This window comes from Sebastes umbrosus, chromosome 10 (assembly GCF_015220745.1).
Source record: "Sebastes umbrosus isolate fSebUmb1 chromosome 10, fSebUmb1.pri, whole genome shotgun sequence".
Classification (NCBI taxonomy): domain Eukaryota; kingdom Metazoa; phylum Chordata; class Actinopteri; order Perciformes; family Sebastidae; genus Sebastes; species Sebastes umbrosus.
Window position 1 is genome coordinate 18,608,354 of NC_051278.1, and position 19,842 is coordinate 18,628,195.

At 39.7% G+C, this 19,842-nt stretch overlaps 1 protein-coding gene across 6 annotated transcripts in view; it reads left to right on the forward strand.

Annotated features, from left to right (window-relative positions):
* The window catches only part of LOC119495851 (neurexin-1a-like), a 288,620-nt gene that overhangs the window by 137,499 nt on the left and 131,279 nt on the right, over positions 1-19,842 (forward strand). For all 6 annotated transcript variants that reach the window (XM_037782730.1, XM_037782732.1, XM_037782731.1 and 3 more), the window contains 5 exons: positions 6,101-6,223; positions 6,807-7,188; positions 9,315-9,505; positions 10,766-10,939; positions 14,569-14,688. In XM_037782730.1, coding sequence (XP_037638658.1) covers positions 6,101-6,223; positions 6,807-7,188; positions 9,315-9,505; positions 10,766-10,939; positions 14,569-14,688 — 990 coding nt within the window. The remainder of the gene's footprint in view (positions 1-6,100; positions 6,224-6,806; positions 7,189-9,314; positions 9,506-10,765; positions 10,940-14,568; positions 14,689-19,842) is intronic.

The following is a 19,842-nucleotide window of genomic DNA, read 5'->3' on the forward strand; positions in this document are numbered from 1 at the left end:
CAGTGCAATGAATATATATCTGACTTGCACCTTGCATTGACATAGACGTTACATTTTATCATACTGAGGACAAGAGCGCCATGTGCATAAAGAAACGCCTGGTGGTGTTGTGCGCATCATCTGTCCAGGAGAGAATGATGAGCAGTGAGGAGGAGATGGAGGGAGGCTTGAATTAATGACAAACCCAAATATGGCAGTCAGCTGTGATTCTACACACTGAGTTGTTTCTAATTAACGAACCTTTTCGCTCATGAATTCAGGGCTGATATAAAACGCATGCTTTGGAAGTGCAGGTATTTTAGACATGCATGATTTCCCCGTCCCCCCACCCTCCATCGCAATTCTTCTTTTTTTTTTCTACTTCAGTATTTCACGCCGGTTGTAAATTGATGAGGCCATTCAAGGCACAGAGGAAATACAGAGTGTGATTTTATTATTCTCATTAACCTGCCTCACGGAGCAGAAAGAAAGGGATGAAGAGGAGGGGAGAGAGAATAGATCTTGTTGTGGGATTCACGGCGGATATCAGTGTGTTTGTGTATGTGTGTGTGTGTTTCAACAAAGAGGTTACATTGCAATATTTTGGGAGGTAAATATCCCTGACATTTATTATTCAGGGACAGTGATGAATTAATAATTACTTCTCCGGAGTCATAATATGTGAGCCTTCTTCCTGTTTAATGATTCTGAAGTGACAGAATACACTCTCGGTATCAGTAAATACCACAGAAATGAGACAGTTTAAGCTCTATAATCGAGGGGCCAGCGTCCCCATACTGTATATGAGGACACGCTGTTCTCTCTGAAAACATGAGACAAGTGTGACAATATCTGAAGGTCATTGCCTGATGAGAAGCGGAGACTTACACAACAAACGCCTCCACGCAGAATCACATGATGTGACCTCTAGACATGCTTCCGTGAGCCAGCGCGTCTTAACACCTTTCTAAATGCTAAATAGCATTGTTCATGCATCTTGGATTGCATCCCTTGTTTGTGTATGCAAAATAAAAAGCTCTAAGCTCTAATTCCCCCCTCTAATGCTTTAAAAGGTCATTCTTGGTTTATGAGGATAGTGTGAAGGCATAATCTGTGCATACATGGACTCCAGCGATTGTTATACTAATATTTGCCATGCATTTGACCGATTACTTTATTTCTATATTTAGTTCTTCATTTTTTTTCTCTGCTAATATTTTCCAATTCCATTTTGTTGCATGCATTTGTTTGCTAAAATAGATAAATTCACAAAATGCACAATCTTTAAGTGCAATCCAGTACAGTAGGGCTGTGCAATTAATAACATTTTTCAAATCAAATTTCAATCACGATTTTGGATTCTAACGATTATAAAAACAAGTTAATCGACATGAAACGTTTATGTCGCATTCCATTTCGCAATGACGCTCTCGTTTTGTCTTGTGTTAAACCTCTTTCCTTTACATCAATGCACTTTCGCCTGGGACGAAACTTCGCCACTCAGTGCTCGCTGATGATTACGATTTTTGCCATAATTAAGCAGCCCTACCAGTACTACGTAAAATTGTTGCTTTAGTAACTAGCATCAAGCAGTGTAGTGTAAAGCAGTGTGCGTTAATAGGCTGGATTATTTCACATAGGCTGTGCAAAGAATGCAAAAGGCAAATTGACCATACAGCACTGGTCTGTTGTTGCATTTAAGTAATTTTATGCTGACACTTATATTAGTCTGAATTCTGTTTGTGTACGTTTTCTTAGTGTAGTCCCTTTATTCTCTGTAACAATAATAATCTTAAATGACACCGTGCCATATTGTCACATTCCCAGAATTAATGAATGTTTTATAGATATAAAGAAGTTTTTTTCCACACATAACTAAGCTTCAAAGAGAGAATATTTTGATTCCATCAACATTTAATATCACGCTGAAGGGAACGCTAATGTTTAAGTAAAATAGAGGAGAAAAAAAAGCAGGAAACAGCAGGTCTTTCTTCAATAGAACCAGACCTAATTGTGTCATAAGGAAATGTTTAATTGAACTTCTTAGAAAGAACTGTGCTAAGCTTGTGCATTTCCACTTATGAAGCGTTTAATTAATTTTTTCTAGGTTATTATTTTTCTCCGTGTTATTTTTGTCCTCTTTTTTTTTTTCCCCCGTGTTAATTAATGTGTCTTGTCAGGCGCTGCAGCTCCGGTCAGCTCGGTGGATGGAGAATTCCAGCACCGACTCAAAGAACACATCACTGTCAATTAGAGACCCAGGCTCCCTGGGGCTGCCCGGAGCTGTCTGAAGAAAACACTGCCACTTCGACTTAAACACTGTTAACAGGCACTGAGTGACAACAAACTAAAAATATGAACTAAAAATATCTTGCGACAGATTGTCTCATTCGTGTGACATTCTGCTTTTCTATTATTCATTGACTTGAACTGCAGGATAATCACAATTTACAGTGTAGCGGTGTCAAGGTCAACTTTATGTAATTATTCTCTCCGTGACCTTCGGCAGCATCTCGAGGCAGTTTTTCTCTCATAATTGATGTTTTATACGCATCAATCTTTCGTCTTTGACTTATTTAGTGTGAAAGAGCTGCGGGAGATTCTTTCACATGCATATTACACCTGTGTGTGCATGTTAGAAATGATAGATGAGAGAGGGTTATTAAAGCAGAGGATGCATAGCGGGTGAGATATGTACATACCTGCTGCCTGCTCCACCAATTATATTTAAACCATACTGTGTTTCTGCACCAGTATACACTTGAATACCCAGTGAAGGGAGAGAACAGTGAAGTGCTTGAAATTAAGGAGCAATTATGAGGATGCTCTTTGGTTGCACTGAATTAGTTTGATAAAGAGGCTAACATGTTGGCTGAGAGGTCCTTGTACTGTAACAAACATTAGCTGCTTTAAATGAAAAGCTGGGAATAAACATTGACATCCACCAAAGTTCCAGCATGCTGAGGGACTTTCCTGTGAAGCCGGCAGGTAGTTAACATGACAGCATTATGCACACTGTTAAGAATTTCCCAGTAAAATAACAGTAAAGAACTGGCAGCAGGGTTGCCTTTATGTTACTATAAAATTAACATTATTAAACTGTCGCTGAAATTTACAGCTTTGTACTGTTAATGAAAAATACCGTTTGAACTGTTTTTTTGTATTAATTTCACAGTATTTTACAGTTAATTTACTGTTTAAAGATACATTATATAGCTGTTTTTCACCTTTCTTTTACATTATCTTACTGATTTGTTTTAATGCACTATTTAGGTTGTATTTTTTACATACATTTTAATAAACATTATTTTTTGCCTAGATGAATAGACTTAGCAGGTTACAGACATAGGAATAGTCACACTAAATACAATTAAAGGCACTTGTTAGGAAAAAGGTTATAATAGACTTGTTGACACTTTTACCAAAAATGTCTGTCTATAGCTGGCTACAAGCACATAATGCAAACCATAACAACATGTGAGAGAACAGGAACACAGCTAATTCACTGATTTTACAATCATGTACAATGTATAAGCCTCACATGTGCAGATCAGGTCCCAGAATTAAAGAAGTACTGCTTGAAACTGTTACTGATGATACTTTAGACAGTTGATCAGCAGTAAAGTGCTAAATGTTTTTTAAGAATGCATTATAGTTCAGTTAAAAAACGGCCTATGAGCGTAATTTAACAGGTTTTCTTTTGTATTAACAGTAAAGCACTGTTTTTAGCAATAACAGGTTAGTACTGTTGAAATCCTGCTATAAATTAACAGCAATTGTTTACAGTGCAGTTATTACTAAAAATACTGTAATCTCAGTAGTCTGATGGCAGTGTTCAAAACAACGTTTCAACATGTTCAGTATCGAAGCAGCCTCAGTTTATAGAACAAATACACACAAATGGATAGAAACAGCAGATTAGTATTGATTGTCATAATGTATTATTTTAACCCTATTTAACCTCTAGCATGGCATTGATTGGACAAGCAGGTTGCCTAGCGTTGTAGCCGGCTAGAGCTCTACTTGGCCTTCATGCATGTGTGTTGACGGTAATCCAGCAGTAGTGGCCTGCTGCTGCTTGGTCAGCGAATCCGTCTTCCCTCCACCTGGGTGAGTCACAGTGTCGGGGCCAGGCAGGCACCAGTATCTGGCCTGTCATCCAGCCAGCCAGAGCTGATTGACTGGATAATCGCATCTTCTCATGCTGCCCTGTGCCACACTTCTCCACTGTTCCCTTGGGCCTGAAGTCAATGAGGCAGGGAGCGATCACTGTAGATCCATCACTGCAGATAGATCACCATCAGGGGGGGCACTAGAGAGGGCTGGACGCGGCAGACAGTGGACTAAAAAGGACCTTAATGTCTGGCCAGCAGCTGGCTGTTCGGACCACAAACTGCACTACAGGCGTAAACCCAGGCCCTACAGTAGTGAATGCTGTGCAGAAATGTGCTCCTTAATACGATTGACCTCTTTTCCCCCCTTTCCTTTCTTTCCTCCTCGGAGAGCAACAAGGACAGGATGATAGAAGGCAAAGATCAAGCACGCTTTCAAGTCCAACTCCATCCCATTATTTCATATCTCTCCTCCTTAATCCCCTCGCCAGTCGTCTGGTTTCAATCCTGCCCCGGTGTTTAGTGCTTACAAAGCAGAACTGTGCCTCTGAGATTGAGTGTGTCCCAGTACTTTGGCACCCTCAGATTTGCATACACATTGCATCGGGGCTTTGAAGATTGCAGAAAAGGAGGGAATAAATAGCCACAAATGGGTGCAGGGGAATGAAGATGGCACCCATCTGAAATACTCCCTACAGTAGGCCAGGTATGCGAAGGCTGGGGGATTTTAATACTGTAACGGTGGCTAGTCCTCATTGGCCTGTTTAGTTATGTGTGCACAGCAGGGGAACATCAGAGCTACATGGCAATTCAAAGATGCTCTAAGATGGAGGCTGCATGAAAAATATAACGTGTCGTTGCCCCAATTGGACCGATGTTGGAATTTCTAAACACAAAACGTGTATATTTGGAGAGATTTTTTTTTTCTTTCTGCTCTTGAGATCAGAGAGATTTGGTGCAGTCGCTTTGATTTATCTGTGATTCTAAATTTGATTATCTCTCCTTGAGGTTTTTGGCACCGTGATTCTGTGTGACATCTCTGTTACTGCCCGCTAGCTGTGACACACTTTATGCAATATTATTAATATGCTGGTTTCAGGAGCCCGTGAAGGAATGATTCAGAGATATAGAAGTATTGTTATTAGTTTGATGTTACTCAGTATAATGGTAATTTGGTAGTATTTATGGATTTATTGAGAGTGCATTTATCTTAATAACATAATTTTCACAGTTTTATAGTGTTGTTGATGACATCAGCGACCGGCTCCTTTTCCAAAAACACCCATTTATTTTCAAGGGTGCTGACACAAATCACATTCTGTATTTCCTGCTTTTATTTTTTGTACCACTGGATTTTTCCAGGGACAATGGCCTGTCTGTTTTGCTTTTAATGGGTTCTTTTCACCACCAAGGACACTGCCTCCATTATGCAAGTATTTATTTTCATATCCCCTATTTCATATCATGTGGTGGACATGAGAGAAATCAAATACCACTGGGTTGCACTGGCGTAGGTAAACAAGATGGAGAGCGATGCTCTGTTGTTCAGTGCCTCGCTCCGTCACAGCCTTTTGGTAGTTATATGCTGCCACCAAGTGGCATTATGGGAAAGAAGAAATAGAGAGCAGCTATAATGAAAAGTCTAATTATCCCCCTGTTTTCTTTACATTTAAAGCTAAAGTTAGTGTGAATATTGTTGGTAGTTATGATGTGACATCCTGATTACTGCCTCCCTCCTCTTGGTGAGAGGAAAATGGTGTTCAGTGAGGATTCAGAAATTTGATGCCTTATCTAATGGTGCGATCAGGACAGCAAATGCAAGTCAGAATGATGTGTTTTTATGCACCATTAACTATGTTTACCTTAATGTGTTTCTGCCTCTGTCAAACTACTTAACTCATCCACTTTGTCCTCCTTTCGCTCTGCCCTCTCTATCTCTCAGCCTGTCTGTAATGTATGTGCTTTGTATGCATGCATGTGTGTTAACCGCTGTTTGGACTGTCCTGCAGGCAAAGGTCCAGAGACTATTTTTGCGGGTCAGAATGTGAACGATAATGAGTGGCACACGGTACGTGTGTTCAGGAGGGGCAAGAGTTTGAAACTGACCGTAGATGATCTGCAGCCTGTGGAAGGTACTTCTTCATCCTCTCTTCCTCTGACAGAATCCTATTTTCTTTCTATAAACTTAAATTAACATTTTGTCTGGCTCTCAGATTCTAGGTAAGACACAAGCTGTGGTAGTGTATTATTCTGTACTGTGCTGTGGCAGGTTAGATAACGTGAAATCATTTGAGTTATTTTTAGACGTAAAGTGTGCACTGTTCTGTTTTGCACTTGTCTGCATAAAACATTTAGCGACACTGTATTGCCCTTTGTACGAACTTGAGAAAACAGCAAGTTTTCATGACTAATTCACAGTTTACACAGAACAAACAAAACTTAACAAAAGAGAGAACTTTTTATAAAAGATTTGCATCTGATGATTTGTAATATTAACTCTTGCAAGATGCTAAAATTAAATCCTTCTCGATTGGTAACTTAATGAATTTGTTTTTCTGGAATTAATATTAGATTTCAATAATGTCATATAGTGCTATTGTCATCATTTAGAGGATTTGTAGTTGACCCTTTGATTATAAATTATCGCTCTTTTAAATTGTTGTGTACCCCCAATGACATCCTCTCACCCTCCCTCTCTCCCTCTGCTGATCAAAGGTCAAATGGCGGGTGACCATACCCAGCTGGAGTTCCACAACATTGAGACGGGCATTGTGACAGAGAAGCGCTTCATGTCCATGGTGCCGTCCAACTTCATTGGCCACCTCCAGAGCCTCTTGTTCAACGGCATGGCCTACATAGACCTCTGTAAAAACGGCGACATCGATTACTGCGAGCTCAACGCCATGATCGGCTTCAAGAACATCATCGCCGACCCCGTGACCTTCAAGTCGCGCTCCAGCTACGTGACCCTCACCACTCTGCAGGCCTACTACTCCATGCACCTTTTCTTTCAGTTCAAAACCACCTCCTCCGACGGCCTCATCCTGTTCAACAGCGGGGATGGAAACGATTTCATCGTGGTGGAGCTGGTCAAAGGGTGAGTGGATACTTCACTGAAAAAAAATATAGAAGGGATGTCAATCGATTCACATATTTAATCGCGATTATTTGAACGATTGTCCATTGTTAATCGTGATTAATCGAAAATGAATCCCACATTTTTTTATCTGTTCAAAATGTACCTTAAAGGGAGATTTGTCAAGTATTTAATACCCTAATCAACATGGGAGTGGGCAAATATGCTTGCTTTATGCAAATGTATGTATATATTTATTATTGGAAATCAATTAACAACACAAAACAATGACAGAGATTTTGTCCAGAAACCCTCACAGGTACTGCATTTAGCATAAAAATATGTTCAAATCATAACATGGCAAATTCAAGCCCAACAGGCAACAACAGCTGTCAGTGTGTCAGTGTGCTGACTTGACTATGACTTGCCCAAAACTGCATGTGATTATCATAAAGTGGGCATGTCTGTAAAGGGGAGACTCATGGGTACCCACAGAACCCTTTTTGATTCACATATCTTGAGGTCAGAGGTCAAGGGACCCCTTTGAAAATGGCCATGGCAGTTTTCCTCACCAAAATTTAGTGTAAGTTTGGGACGTTATTTAGCCTCCTTTGTGACTAGTATGACATGGTTGGTAACAACGAATTCTTTAGGTTTTTCTAGTTTCATATGATACCAGTATATTCACAAGTGGGCATTCCTGTAAAGGGGAGACTCTTGGGTACCCATAAAAGCCATTTATATTGAGCTGAGAGAAGTCAAGGGACCCATTTGAAGTTTTTCCTTACCTAAATTTAGCGTAAGTTTGGAGTGTTATTTCGCCTCCTTCGCGACAAGCAAGTATGGCACGCAAGTTGTGTTAATGCGTGAAAGAAATTAGTAGCGTTAAAACAAATTTGCGTTAATGTGTTATTATCACGTATTAACTTTGACAGCCCTAAAAATATCTATGCAAAACTGTTCTCCCGTGCATTTATAGTACATGTAATCACATTCATCTTAAAGTGCTTTAACTGAGCTTTTTAAAGTGGCACACCTAAAGATATCTTGTTCCGTTTTAACTACATATGACAGCATTTTTGTTGCAGGAGTCATTGCTGTGGTGTTTTGCACAGCCCTGCTGTGAGACAACTAGCCAGGACTTTTTATGGGGATTTTGTAAATGAAGTTTGATTTTGTGTGGGTGGCTCTCTTGTTTCGGTTTATATGAGGTTGCTGCTCATGATGCAGTAACACCGCTCTCCTCTTTGCACTCACATTACTTCATTCGTAGGGCAGACCTAAAACCTTTAAACTGTGTTGAATTAGTTTTATACTAGTGTAGCAAGATGTTTATTTATGTAAAAATCCCCATATAAATGCATTATGGTTATAATAATGCAGCTCTTCACACTATATGACAGTTTCCAAACAGAATATAATTCTTGACAGCTTTTTTATGCCATTACCATGGGAATTCAAATTCTTTCCTTATCACCTCTATGCCAGAATATTTACTGAAAGAGCTGTCGGCTATTACTGTTCTTTCTAATCTTCGTGAAGGCACAACAAATGCCCAACATAAAAGGGAATCAACAACACAAGGGCACATTTCTTATTGCTGAAACGCAGCTATAGAATGACCTTCTTTTAAGTAATGCCTGAAGTTAAGGTATTATTCAATGTGCTAAACATTAAAGTCATACATTTTAATTAAAATGAGCGTGCAAATCATAAATTGCCCGTAAACCAAAGAATTGAAGACCAATTTGTTCGGCACAGCCCACAACCTTTTGTTAATGCTGCAACCTGCCAATTATTTAGCTCCTTTTCAGACAGCTGCACTTTCTGATACTCTCATATCTGCACATTCAAACACACAGACAGGCACATAGCAACAAATGCTCACACTCTTGCTCCACTTTTATACACTTTTTTATTTTTTATACTTCTTGATTTTATTATGTTCTAATCTGACATATTCTGTCTGTCAAGCACTTGATAACAAATAAAAGCTCTGTACATAAACTGGACTTGAATAAATACATGCATATTTTGGGGATTTTGGAAACACCTACAAAGACTTTTTCATAACTCCGTGCTTTCATGTATACTTGCAATCCCGTCCACGGTTGCATCCACTCATGTTGTTAAATATCTGCTTCCAGTTACATGCACTACGTGTCCGACCTGGGAAACGGAGCCCACTTGATCAAAGGCAACTCCAACAAGCCCCTGAACGACAACCACTGGCACAACGTTATAATCTCCAGGGACACCAACAACCTCCACACCGTCAAGATTGATACCAAGATCACCACGCAGACGACCACAGGAGCCAAAAACCTGGACCTGAAGGGTGCGTAGGCTTAGCCAATTTATATATCTTTTTTTTTTTAGATTTCATGAAATTGGGGCAGCAGTGGCCTAGAGGTGAGAGAAGCAGGTCTGTGACTGAGAGGTTTCACCAGCAGGATAAACCCTGCAGGTGTGGAGGGAAACTGTTACGCTTGGTCCTCACTCATTACCACCACTGAGGTACCCTTGAGCAAAAAAACTCAACCCCCATCTGTTCAGTAGCCAACACTAACGTTGTGGGAGCAGGAGGTTCATAGGAAAGACCATTTGTGCTCAGCAGACTGACATTTTATGAAAATTATTTTAAAAGAATTATGAGTTAACAAGATTAAAAACTTTTCTAACTGGAAGGATATTGGCATAATTAATGTGCTACCTTGAAGAATGTTTTAATTAGTGTTTTAAAATGTTTTAATGAGTACAAAGTAGTTTATAATTTTATGGCTTGGACTTGAAAAAAAAAGTATTATTTTACAATAAAATGTCATTCGACAAAATTGGAAAAGCTTTTTTAAGCAAGACTGATAATGAAGCTCTTTTATTCTTTAACCCTAGTAAAAATACTTTATCAAACAACTCTTTTCATTAATTAGAGATAATACACATTTTCTGGTCTTCAGTAGGGATGCACCTATCCAATTTTTTCAGTCCCGATACTGATGGCGATACCTGGGCTTTGGGTATCGGCCGATGCCGAGTACCAATGTTTAATTAATAATCTGTATGCCTCACTGTGTGGAAGTGACTGGGATCATTCTTTTATGTGTAAGGCAACACCAAGCTTGACTTAAACATTGCTTTCCTAACTTTGTTAAACAAAATGTAACAAATAAATACAAAGATATCAATTTACAGATTCTTTTTTTTAATAATAATAAATAAATATAATAATAAAATCTTAAAAATTTACAGGAATTCAAGTTTAAACCTTGTTTAATGCAGCAACAAATTGGTCAAAGCTTAAACAGGAATTACATTTCCAGTATATAATGTATATAGTGCATAAACATAGAATTTAATTGAATAGATTGGCTCAATGTCACAGATATCCGATCCAGCTATTTGAGTCGGCCTGATATCCGACCCAGTATCGATATCGGTGCATCCCTCATCTTTAGTCAGGAAAATTCAGTGTGATCCCATTTACAATGCTTTCTATGGTGATGTTTAAAATGTACTTTACTCTAACAAGCATGATATGATATGCTTAGAACCATGTTTTATTTCCACTAGGGGTCAGTATTGTCATATTTCTACACAGGTAACCTTTATGTTGGTGGGGTGGCTAAGGAGATGTACAAGGAGCTGCCCAAACTGGTGCACGCCAAGGAGGGTTTCCAAGGTTGTCTGGCATCGGTGGATCTGAATGGGCGGCTCCCAGACTTGATGTCAGACGCTCTGGACTGCGTGGGACAGATAGAGAGAGGATGTGAAGGTGAGTAGTCTCTCAGCCCACTGAGGAAACATGTTCACTACATGTTCTAACTGAATTGTATTAGTTTGATTATTGATAGATGTTCAAAAATGAGATGCTCTGGTTTCCCCTTATTATCACAATACTATCCTAAAGGGGCATTGCGACACCACGCAGTGCTGCACTGCTGCTCAGCTGCTCATACTTGTCCGACAACACACACCCAGTGTGAAGCACACCCACACTGCCAACCTGTGGCACATAATTTAACATCCATAAAGTGTGTTAGTATTCTGTTAGAATGCATCAAGCTCTGACACTCCTCCACAGGCAATCATTTCTGTTTCACTTAGCCATAATCTGATTATTCTCTCTGCCATATTTGTACTGCCAGTGTTATTTCCCATTTTATCCCCCATTCTGTTTTGCTCCATGCATGCTCGCTGGATCTGAGAGTTTGCCAGAAGCAATCCTTTTGAATTATGTATGAAGCCTTTGTTGCATGCATGAATATCATTTTGCCCAGTCTAATGTGCGCGCCACATCCAGAGACAATATTTGATTTATTTTTCAACTTCACTCACTTAGTTTAATTTCACAATTCATCCACTGTTTTTCTACTGAGCACGCAACTTCTGATCTTTTCATGTTCCGACATTACCAATGTAATCAAATCCAGCACCCTCTGTGGGTCTGTCTGTTTTCGTTTTGTGCCACACAGTATCAACTGTCGCTCTCAATGGAAAAGGGCTTCTATTATAACACATTTATTGAATTGGGCTAGAGGAGTCAGAAGGTAGATTTTACTACAGCAGTGACCATTTCCGAATATGCACGAGAAAAAAGTATGCAGTTTTCTATTACTGTAAATTTTACTGAACATAATGGACAAACCATATCTGCTCCCTATAATAATGACTTAACAATTGCATGCTTTTTCTTCATATTGCTGATGCCATTTCGAGAGTTGCTATTACAGTTTGGCTTAATCCGGCCTCCATTATACAATACATTTTTTCGCCCTCTGGCTCTTTGTGAGGACAGACATCGGCCTCATTCCCCGCTCTGTCTCTCCTGCTCCAACAGTCTGTGTTTCTTTCTGTTACTCCATCTCTGACGTCTTGGTGCTTTTACTAACAGCTGGTATACTTTGCCTTTTCCTTTCCTATTATTTTGCTGACAAAAGTTGCATTGATGAAAGCTGACTTGCAAGGTAGATAGCTTTGTGTGTTTGATACAGAGTCTGATGTCCTTCTTCCCTTTGCATCTGCAATGCCTCTCCCAACCTCTCCACAGTCTCTACCTCCACACTTCTCCACTCCCTGAACAAGATGTTCTGCCTAATTTGAATTCACCCACCTGCCGTATGGAATAGGCTTCAGTCCCATAGGAATACAAGTGTCATTACCATCTTGTATCAAAAGTCTATGGGGCTCACGTTTTGATTTGCACTCACATATTGTTTTGTCTTTATCGAACATAACATTTTTGCTGTGGTTATGTTTTATTATTTTTTCCATTATTCGTTGACATAATGTACATATAAGAGATACCTTTGCATGATTTATAATCTCAATAACAATGTTTTCTCCTGCATGAATTTCCTATTTTTAAAACAAATTGAGGTTTTCACTCAGTCATTTTCATGTTTTACATGAAATTAATCATTGTTGTTATAAGTCCCATGTTTACCAATGCCATATTCATGTTATAGTCTCTGGCGCTCTTTTACCACGTTGTAAGTAGGAACTACATCGACCAGTTGAAAGTATGCTGCAAAACAAATAGCACCGGTGGCCAGTAATTAAAAGTAAATTCAGATGCATTTTGATAAATAGCAATATAACTACATTATACTCACTGAATTTGTAATTAACACACATTTTAAATTCAGTCATTCTCTCATGCCTTACATAAAAAGCCGAAAACATTACAGAAATGAGATCTCCTCTTAAAAAAAGTATGATTCAGTATCTTAATCATTTTAAATTCTTCATATTCACTAGACATATTTATAAGTATGGCGTTACACGTCGGTTGTCTCATTGTTTACTTGACTCTAAAGCCAAGCTAAGACAAATTAGGCCCCATTATATTTGTGGCACATTATAATATGAAAGATTTTGTAAGCAGTTGAGTCACAATGTAGTCAGATGCTATTTAAATTGACGTGCATTCAAATGTTCTTCAGAAACATCATGAATTAAACAGTTTTTTTCACCTTGCGGCGAAAAGGAAACTGTACAGCATTTTACTTTCTGCATGTTTTAGCCTAGAGTGGGCTACAGCCAACACTTAAAACTATTAAGCAGTTACCATAGCTACTGTACTCTGAGGCTGAGCAGCAGTTACTGCGGCTACACTTTATTCAGAAAAGAGACCATTTAAGGGTGAAATTGTAATGTATGTCTGTATTCAACACCTGAGCAACTCACTTTAAAATCTAAAGTAAATTAACACAATAGAATAAATAAATTTGTACACGTTCATCAGTGTAATGACTAAAGGTCGATGTGTTCCACTTGGGTAATTATGGCTGTAAAGTGGAGTGCTACATGCAGTAGTATGTGTGTCATTATTCAGATTCTATGATGTTCATGTATGATACAGTAGATGTTGTTTAAATATCCAGATGTTGATATTATTAATAATAATAGTAAAATTAAGGTGCCTAGAATTGTTGAGTAAATAGTCCAAATCCAAAATAATTCTATGATTAAAATATTTGACAAACTTAGACATATATAATAACATTTATCCATACTAACCCGTGCCATTCCACTAACATTTCTCCATTAACTGAACTAACCCAGCATCACTGTCACACAGCTGTGTACTTACTGCACATTGGCTCAGACAGACAGAACGACTGACTGACTGACTGACTGATACGCTGATGGAATGATGGAAATAATAGATGCACAAGCACAAAGATTAAACACTTTGACTGCAAACACACGTGGAAGCACTATAACATCACTATTTTAAAGCACATGGATAACTCAGGCTCCTGCTGCTTACGAACTGAGTATCATTGTCCTATTATGACCCCATTCACAGCTGGTCATAACATGCGGTCTCTGATTGCACTAACCATCTGCACAGGTGGTCAGGGATGCGTGACAGTTTGGAGAAGGACAGGTGAACTGCATTACGGTGTGTACTGTGGACACATTTTACTCGGTAGTGTAACGATAATGAAGCTACATCAGGTCTTAATATACGCTACTGTGTTGCACAAAAGCAAGATGTAAATGGGGTCTGTAACCTAATGCATACTGTACCGTTCCATTAAATGTTCTCGGCTATTCTTAAATATAAAATATGGAAATCACTAATGACAGTTTAATCCAAGCTTTGAAGTGTTTTTTAAATGTTTTTTAAGATGTTTTTGTAAGTTTATGTTGTCTATTTACTGAATACAGTAACATTCACTGAGGGTTTTGGGTAGGCAGTTGGCTACAACCTGTACATTTGAAGCAGTTTTTAATACAAAATATGGCTAAATACACAGTTGTTAGTGGATGTTCCGTGTATGCTTCTGTATGTTCTGCGTGACATTTCATTTCACTGCAGAGTCGATCTGCAGACTGTGCAGCCGATTATTATAAAAGTCTGCTCACCATGTTGCTATTTGTCTCCATGTTCAGGCCCGAGCACGACGTGCCAGGAGGACTCGTGTGCCAACCAGGGCGTGTGCCTTCAGCAGTGGGAGGGCTTCAGCTGTGACTGCAGCATGACGACATTCGGAGGACCGCTGTGTAATGACGGTAGGACTCCACTTCCTGGTTCTTAACTCTCAAAGTGCGAATCGTTTTTGTTTATTTTTTAACTTTAAATGAGTCTGACAAGTACAGAGAAAACGTTTGGTATACTCTGTGTGGCCCCTCTGTAATATTCTATATTTCATCACAACTATATGCAACTCAAAGCATTAGATGCATAATCCATTCCATCTGTTAGAGCTGCAGTTGGTAACAACCTTGAGCAAATATGATACAAAAGCTGTGTCCGAAATCATTCACTCACAAACTCACTCACATCAGTTTGCCATTCTGCAGTGCTGTCTGAATGTATAGTAAGAATTATTACGCCCTATATAGTGAACTCAAAGTATCCAACAATGCATTGTGAAAAATAGTGGACAACGATGGTCACTAAACGAGCACTATATACCATCATGCAGTGCGCTGAAGAAAAAATGGCAGACAGACGAGAAGAAAGAGAACAAATCCATTTTGAGTTGTGGTGCGAAAATAATGTATTTAATGTGATCAGAGCAGCGTATCACAACACAAACTGCTGCAAAGTACATTGTATTTATTAATTTGGGAAAATACGCTTATTGCCCCCACATTCAAAATAGCTGTTGATTCTTACCTTTCACAATAAAAGCCCTAGACATATACGCTGCATCACAGCTTACCAGGGGGAACTTAAATTCACTCAGAGCATTTCGCTAAGAGACAACCTCAACAAAATAGCTTACAATATGTATTTATCACACACAAAACTACATGTCAGTAGGCTATTTATTGTGGATGGCCTACCAGCAGATGTTGATCTGGCGCGTTTTAATTGTGCGACAGCATTGACATAATTAACGGCGCAGAGAAAATTTAGCTATAGCTGTAAAATGAGAAAGTTTGTGACCTGGCCGGCATGTTGAAAACAGTCGAGCTAAAACCAAGCACCGTCCACCGGCCGGAGCATTCTTGATTCATATTTGATCAGCGCTGCCTAGTTTGACAGTTTGATCGGAGTTCACGAGCTTCGCGAGCAGTGATTGACAGCTGCCCAGAGACTGCTCGGCTGTAATTGGTTGTTTTCCTCCAGTCTGTGAAATCTTGCAAATGCCATCAGGAACACAGGAGGACACAGAGGATCATGATTATTGTCAGGTAAAAATAACTTTTTTTTTTTTATCATATTTGCTCAAAAGTTACAAACTGCAGCTTTAAGCTAATTAAACACATACAGGGAAATGTTGGTGTTGCACATTTAAAGGTGGGTGTTATCATCAACAGCAGGGCCATTTTTATCCTATGCTTTCACACCACGGTTGTGTTCCAGCTCATTATTATGCCCTTTCTGTGTGCTATATTTGTGTCCTCGTGAAAAGCACGGCGTTCTCCAGAAATGAGACATATTTGCTTTGTAAAGTCTGCATTTGAACTACGTGAAGGCCCAAGCTGTGTTCGGTCAATTATAATGAATCTCGACACAACGTATTTTTCAGTAGCTCTGCTTTGAATACATATTGTCTTCACCGAGGGTGTCGAGAGCTGGTGCGACTCTGTAGGGAAGAAACTTGGCTGACAGTTCAGTGAAAGCTCATTAAAGTTTGAGAGATGTACCACTAGAGGGAGCAACAAACATTGTGTTCTGCTAAATAAAACATCAACAACAAGTCAGTCAAGCACACAAAATAAATGACATCAACCAGACATGCACTTATAATTTATTACAATTTTACCAGAATGCATGCTGCTGAGTATTGCATTGACCAACACCAATTGAAATCTCAAACATAAAGATTTAAACTTACTTTTTGAACCACATTGTGCAATTTAAAAGTTCTGCGATATTAATCTCTCTTAAAGACAGTTAAAAAGGTATTTTGTTTAAGGGACTCAGTAATGGGTAGCTTTTGAGAGAACTAGGCTAATGTCTGCTCCTCCTTTAGAAAATGAGCTACTTCCGTATGCAAAACATGCACAGGGGGATTTTGTTTGGTCATTATTTTCTTCTGCAGCGGTTCACACAGTAAGGGGTGAATGGGCAACGTGCTGAACTGCATTAAGGAGAAAAAGAACAGAGTGGGCACTCTGGAGATGACACAAAAGAGAGAGGAGAGAGAGTGCCATAAATGTTAATGCATTCTCTGTCAGTTCTACCAGCTTGATAAGACCCCATCTTTTGTTATCAACAGAAAGTGTTAATAGATTCCCGTGCTGCCTCGTACGCCCGAGCATATCTGCTGCCTATGATAACACTAAAAGGATTCTTCTGTCCATGAGATGTGGGCTTGACTGTAGCTCGTCCTGATCCGAACCCTCCTCTGCTCCTTTCATTCCTCAGACCATGTTTGGATCAACAGAGGAGTAGGGCTGTGCTGGAGGTGTTAAGGGATATTTTTGAAGGCGAACTCCTCCTGAACCTTCCTTGTGCGTTAAAGGGAGAAGAAATGCAGTTAGGAACTTTTTTTTTCTGTCTTCCTGTCATACATATTCATCCCGAGCTGGCCCGATACAGCTCATTTACACCACTGGGAGCAGAGCGGCTCACGGGACATGTATGCATATATTATATCTGAGCAAAAGTGCTTTACCTGCTGAGTCTAGTTACTGTGGCTCGTCTCATTATTCCTACTGACCTGACAAAACAATAGGACGGATCAATGTGCGGGGCCCAAGGGATGTGATATGTAACCACAAAAAAAACATACTTTCCAAGAAATGTCTTTCACTACGGACGGACTGAACTAGTCCTCAGAATAGTGATGCAAGACATCCTCACTCTGCCGAGGAAATGCTATGAGCAGGAAAAACGAAGCCGGAGATGGTGGGGTTTTATCTGTGTTGATGGATTGTCATGGGGATAGAGGAGAAGGGGGAGCGGCAAAGGAACGAGAGAAGCGTCTCTGAGGAAAATATCACTTTTTACCAGCTGTATTTGCATAAGCTGAAATGCAGGCAATTTACAACAGAGCAATGGGTCTCCGAGAAAGCAACTTACATGGGGAGCTCACTGCATTTCCACATTATTTCTCTAGTGGGTCGTCTGCCTTCTCACCAGGAAGAAAACTCCATTTCTCAGCCCCTGGCGCCATCACATTGACAGCCGCGATGCATGGTGCAGCCGTCAGTCACAAATCATAAGGGAACTAATATTATGTCTGATAGTACAATACCATGATCTCATAGTTCAGCTCATATAAATTCAAAATGTAAATCATTTTGAGCAGAATATGTTGTACTTATTGTAGTGCACTCAATCTAAAAAACAACAACAAACAAAACAATATGTGACAGTGACCTGCAGTACAATTCATGAAATCAATATTTTCACATTTCATTTTTTCACCAGCTTTAACTATTATGAGAAAATGCTTATCTATTTTAAAGGTGCTAAATGTGAGATTGGGAGCATTTCTATTGCCGCCGCGCAGCTCTCAACATGGCAACGGCTGAGCCAGTGGCTGGCAGCGAACAGCGCTAACAGTGAAAACAATGTCAACAGTGCTGACAGAGTTAACGGTGTTAATCTGGGGGGGAAACAGAGGGTGGGTGCTACGCTTCTGCAATAGTGTCATTGGTCGTGACGCCGTTATCAGTTGTAACTGCTGTATGAGCACAGTGCAGAGTGGCGGCCGTGAGTTGGCCAGTGGGGCGTGCTCACATGCACGAACATGCACTAAAGCCTTGATTATACTCCCAAACGGACTGTTGCCATTGTTTTCACTGTCAGCGCTGTTAGCACCGTTAGCTGCGGGCCACCAGCTCAGCCGTCGGCATGTTGAGAGCCGATAAATTGCCTACGCATACACCCTCTGATGACGAATTCTATGTCACACTCGCATAGTTGAGGACGGAAGTATAATTCAGGCTTAAAAGGCACGCCCGGCCAGCCTGGCTATGTCAAAGCTCAGCAAATAGTTGTTTGCTGCTAGATTAATTCTCGCAAATAGAGCACCTTTAAGAATTAAAACAATAGAAATCAAAGACAGATAGCAACTCTCAAGCCTTTCCTTTGAAAACACAGTATATCTTATAAAATGTTGAGTTAATGATTCTGAGCTGTGATGATAAGTACAAATATTTTGAAATACTTTTTGCATTCTGAAAATACTTTCTTCCTCTTGAGGTTTGTGGCTGTGATATATTGATAGCCTGGAGAGAGAGAGAGAGGATGACATGCAACAAAGGGCCCGGGCTGGAATCGAACCCAGGTCACTGCAGTAAGGACTCAGCCTCGATACATGGTGCTCACGCTCCACCGGATGAGCTACTGGGGCGCTTTGGCTTTAATAATTGAGGTAAAAAGAAGTGTTTGGGAAATTGAACATACAGTGGTGTGGAAAATCTTTTAAATCACTGCTTTACAAGTTATGGCCAATCACACATGAATTTCTAACAGTTGTGTCCTATGGGAGATGCGGACAAGCATATAAGAGAGAGGAAGACATCAGCGAGATCAAGAGGTGACTAGTTTTTATCATCAGAAGAGAATCTTTACTAAAACTGAGAATGACATCATGTATTTAGTTGCCCATCAGTACTATGTCTTACCCTTTGTGAGAGTATCTTCATAGCTCCTCTGTTTTTTTGAAGTTTTCAGTGCATACTGTTTGCAAATACTTCTATCTTTCCTCAACAGTCTACAATAAGCATGAATCCACATACACTCTATCCACTGGGTTTCATACTTTCAGAGCAATCCACCACTTCTTGGATGTGCCGTGAATGTGTAATCATAAAAGTATTTCAACTTTTCAGAACAGCGCCGCACCTTTCAGTTCGGAATGATTGGTGGGATGATGACATAGATATAAAAACAATCTTCAGACCTTCTCTTCATCATCTCCCAAACTCTTCATCCCAGTGATGTGCCAGTACTTTTTTTTTTTTTTTTTTTTTGAATGAACTGTGGACACGGTGTCTCTAGAGTTTTATTTTTAGAACCAATTATCCCCACTGGATACCTACAGTCAGTGAAACGATGGGAGGAAGAAAAAAAAAATACTAGCCACGCTGGCCAAGATGAATCTCTCTCAGATCTTTATGCATGTGAGATGATAGTTGTGAATGGTGTTAAGCATGCATTTGGTCTCATCACTACAAGCTGTTTTTGATGCCAGTAGGAATAAAATTGTCATGTCGTGTGATGAAGCCATCGGTACTGTTGTACAAGCACAAACAGAT